Consider the following 4814-nt stretch of genomic DNA (forward strand, 5'->3'; position numbering starts at 1 on the left):
CGTCTCCTAGGAGGACTGGACCGACGCAAAGGCGGTGATCGTTCTTAGCGAGTTTGGGATATGAACTTCTGGAGGTGTCCAGCTTGGATCAGGTCTTCGATAGTGTCCCTCAGCTGGGTACACTCATCTGTTACATGGCCAAAGAATGTGTGGAAGTCACAATATTTGGAGCAGTCTTGGGTCCCTAATCTCCTGCCTGGATTGGGTTTAGGGAGTTGGACTAAGTGGATGGACATAACTTCTTGCAAGATTCTAGTTTAGGGAGTTTTGGTGGTTTGGCTTCCTATGGGGGGGGGGAGTTGGTATTCTCTATGTTCGATGGGTGGGCGGTTAGGATGGGTTTCTTCTAGATTGATGAATTGTTGAGCCTTAGATCTGAGTTCTTCCATTGTGAGGTCTGAATATATAGCTAATTCCTGCCTGAAAAGGCCATCCTGTAAACCCGTCACTAGAATATGCACCGCCACCTCCAGGCTCAGGGTGCGAACCTTCATGGCCTCCGAGTTGAATCTGTCTAGGTAAGCTCGAAGGGGCTCATGGGATTCCTGCCGTATACTAGACAGGGTGTAGGAAGAGCGAGGCTGCTCTCTACTTGCTGTGAAGCAGATGTTGAATCTGTTGGCGAAAGTGGCCCATTGGTCGATACTGTTCTGTGCGAGCCAAGTAAACCACTACAGGGCATCGCGTTTTAGAGTGAGGGGAAATGCTCGGCACATGATGGGGTCGGTGGCCCCATGGAAAAGCATTGAGACTTCAAAGGCATCTAGATGATCCTGTGGGTCACTTGTTCCGTCCTATTGGTCGATATTGCTGGGTCGGGTAAGATGTTTTGGGAGTGGTGAAGACATAATAGTTTTTGTGAAAGGATGTTTTGCTATTGAGGAGCTGTGGTCGGGGATTGAGTTATCTGTGTGGTTTTCGTGATAGGGGGGATATGAGCCTAGAGGATTCGGCGGATTCAGCGGAGTCCTCAATGACAACTGGCCGCGATGGTCCATCATTAGGTGCTGGTCTATGTTGGCGAAGCTCTGCTAGTAGTTGGGCCTCTTGTTGGATAATTTGGCCTTGAGTTTGGATCATGTGGAGGAGTTGTTGGGTGATGGGTGCTTCTAGGATGGTGTTTGGAGGATGACTTTGGCTAGCTTGATGAGATGGTTGCACTAGTGTTGGAGGTTCAATGGGTGGTTCTGTGTGGCTAGGTGGTTGAGCTTGGTTACGAGTGGTAACCATATTGTTGGTAAGCCACAGACGGCGCCAATGTTCTTTAGTTTTAAGAGTGGATGATGGGGAGTTGAGGATGGATGGTTGGAAGTTGAAGATGGATGGTCGGAAGAGTATGTTCGATGTAGTGTAGGAAAACAGGTAACTTGGTCGGATGATCTTCTGGGCCCACCGGGGGAGGTACTTGAAAAGGTTCTCTGACGATCAAGTCAAGTCAATAGAGTATTCTAGATACTGAATGAGGGTAAATAAGAGAGAAGTTAGAGCAATAAATGAGAGGATGATAGATTGAATTATATTCACTGTGTGATATCTTCTATTTATAGAGCTTAGGAAATGCTGAGATGGTATCTGGTCATTGGCCAGCATCTAACGGGTACGAGGTATGTACTCTGGTCGTCCTTACTTGACTTGCTGATCTGTCCTTGTCGATTTGTCGGGGCAAGTAGAATGCTCAGGCGGCGTGATAGGTGGTCTAAACTGATGGTGAGTCAACGACGCATTAAATGTTATGTCAAAGGTGCATTAAATAATGTGCCAGAGGTCTTAATTTGGCGTCAGGAGCATTTATTGTATCTGCCATGGGTAGATCCATCTCAGGTGAACGACGGGGATATGCGGAGTACTTACGGGATGCTCGGGTAAAAGGGGACAATCCAAGGATGCCAGACTAATAGATTCTTTTGAGGTTGGAGGCCCGGGTGAGACCGAGCTGGAACACTTTTCATCAATAAATAATGCTCATTTGATTAGTGTTTATTAGAATGAATTAACAAAGGCTAACTGGGAATTTACAGCATCCAATAGAATATTTGATGCTTTAACATCTCTATATATGACTGGTTTCTCTTCTTCATGAAGGAAAGCAAGTCCCTTTGCAGCCCCAATTGCTATTTTAATTCTGGACAACCAAGGTAATGCTGCTAAGTAACCTGCATTTTTTATAAGACATCATTGAAGCAGCTCTGATAAATATAGATACATAGAAAAAAATAATAGTTCAGAACAGCTTCTCAAATCTATTTCATCTTTTTTTTTCTTTTCTTCTATGATGAGAGCTAGACAAAGGACAATATCTAAAATTCTTCGGTGTTTATATTGTTGATTCCTAATAAAATAATAATATGTGCAGACAATATCATGTTTCTTATGTTGGATTGTATTTATCTCTTATATGGAGAGTCACTGTAATATATGTATATAACTAAGAGTGATTTGTGTTGGTTTAAAAAGAATGTATGATTTATGTAATTCACTAAAATTTAGGGGTTTTAGTGTAATTTAGTCATTAAAGAATTATACCTCAATTATTCAGGGAAAGATATGCATGTACCTTTAAAAAGCTTTTCCTCTAAATTGCCCCTCTCCATGTATTCACAGCAGTAGCCAATTAAGTTAACCAGATGACTATGCTTCAATTGCCCCAAAATGATTACTTCAGTCTATAGATATAAAACATTAAAGACATGAGTCTAATATCTATACATACATTTTCTCTCTAAATAAATTAGATGATTTCATTACTTGAGAAGATATTATTATTTGAACAATCCAAATTCTTTTACAACAAGTTATCGCTAGGTATATCTCCAAAAACTCATCTAAACACCAAATAAGAACAATTTGATTATCAAAGTATAGGTACTTGAGAAACATCTTGCTATGACAAAAGTTTATGCATATTAGGCAAATGCTCACCGACCATTCTCTGTGGCCTTGTTTTCCATCCAAGTTTAAGGCCTTCACTGCTACAACCTGAGCTTCCAATCTTGGCCTAAGCTTGTCATCGATGAACCCTTTATATACCTTCACAAACCCACCTTCCCCAAGAAAGTTCGATTTGCTGAAATTTTGTGTAATCTCTTTAAGCTCCTGGTAAGTGAAAATTTGAAGATTTGATCCTCTAAGTGAATTGGACAAATCACTCATGATAGAGAGTGCTGAAGAATTACTTAAATCAGATAGAGAAACTCTCTTTGAGCATGTCTTTTTAGAAACTATGATTTTGTCTAATGATGGGTGCGTGGCCTTGAAACAGCCAAGTATGAACGATTTCAACAGAAGCCTTTTCCAACGCATTTTGTGATAAATTGTAGTTTGTGCTGGCCCAAGTGAGTTTGATTTCTTTATCAGTATATGCCAAATGAGATTAGAGGGCTCAGCTTTTATATTTTAATAAGACCAAGGCTTAAAGTTTTTGGAGTGGTTTTTAAAAGAATTTTATTTGATAAAAGAAGCTTAGGAAGTATAAACCTTATGTCATTAACCTTTATTTATTATCTTTTTCTCGCATGTAGGTCAGTGCAGTCAATTAAATCCAAGCTTATGTCATATGTGCAAGACTTGGTATCTTTATAGTCATATGATATACGGTTCTCTTCAGTATAGGTACGGGTAAGTAGTATATGGTATGTTACCCTATCAAAGTATCGTTACGTTAGAGGTATATTATTTAGTTAATATGTTCAATATGCACTTTATACTTATATTATTATGGTTGACTATTAATTAATAATATATTTAAAATATTTTATCTTAATTTTTTTTGATTTAATTCTATATTTAATTTGGATCATTTATAATTTAATATGATTTAATAATTTGGTTATTTTTACTTGAGTGTATTTTGATTAATGAAAACTAAATGAATGAGTCAATTTAATTTTCTAGAAAAAATTTATTCAATATTTTGGATTATCTAAATAAGCTCAATACCCTAATACTCAATATTGCCAAAACTTAATTTCATCCAATATATCCAGCCTCCATCTTTAGTACCATAAATATTGGTTAGAAGCTCATTATCGTTATCATTAGTACCATAAATATTGTTTTATTCTAGTTGCGACAACATAGTTGGATGGTGAATTTCTTGTGACCCATATGTCGACATTGGTATGTTTGAACTTGTAGGAAACTTAGATAGTAGTGATCCTTGAAGATGAGAACTTTGTCATATATGGTAGTAAGTTAGAAATGTTGTCAAAGCTCCATAGTATTGTTCTCAGTGTAGATGAGTTTGTGGTGTTTATTCTTGAGGGTGAACCTTTGTTTGACTTAGACTTTCATATTGTAGTTGAGACCTGTATGCAGGCATATTAAAATGTTGAGTAAGATAAGCTTGAGGTTTGGAAATGTTGAAGCCTATAGGATTTCACTCAGCCAATGCTTTCGACAAATCTTTACAAATAAAATTGATTATTTGTATGAGATTGTTATAAGCATGAGGAGGAGTAATTCTGTCAACAAGTGTTGTTGCAATGTTGAACATAAAAAAAAGTATAAGAAGATTAGTTATTGAATTAAATGAATATAAAAATATAATTAATAGAAAAACTTACTGTTCTAATAGAATATTGGAGGGTTATATATCTTTGTCATTTATAAGTACCACTGTATATACCGTGAGTAATGATACAAGGGCTCAATATCAGGAACACTGTCGACCATGCACAATTTTTGACTATTCCACATTTGAATTCAACTTCATGTTTATGTGGCCAATTGTATTCATTCTTACCTTGTAATTCCATCTTGTGGAGTTTATAGAAGTTTGGCGGATCTTGTGGAATTGGTTACCGCAACCCAATTTG

The 4814-nt window shown here is 37.7% G+C and overlaps 1 protein-coding gene across 1 annotated transcript in view; it reads right to left on the reverse strand.

Moving 5' to 3' along the window:
- LOC109341516 (putative receptor-like protein kinase At1g72540) overlaps nt 1–3300 on the reverse strand; it is a 13534-nt gene extending 10234 nt beyond the window's left edge. The window contains exons 1-3 of the mRNA XM_019579445.1: nt 2920–3300; nt 2555–2663; nt 2017–2153 (exon numbers count right to left, since the gene is read on the reverse strand). Of these exons, the coding sequence (XP_019434990.1) occupies nt 2017–2153; nt 2555–2663; nt 2920–3300 (627 nt within the window). The remainder of the gene's footprint in view (nt 1–2016; nt 2154–2554; nt 2664–2919) is intronic.
- Between the last annotated feature and the right edge of the window lie 1514 nt (nt 3301–4814).

This window comes from Lupinus angustifolius, unplaced genomic scaffold (genome assembly GCF_001865875.1).
Source record: "Lupinus angustifolius cultivar Tanjil unplaced genomic scaffold, LupAngTanjil_v1.0 Scaffold_490, whole genome shotgun sequence".
Taxonomy (NCBI): domain Eukaryota; kingdom Viridiplantae; phylum Streptophyta; class Magnoliopsida; order Fabales; family Fabaceae; genus Lupinus; species Lupinus angustifolius.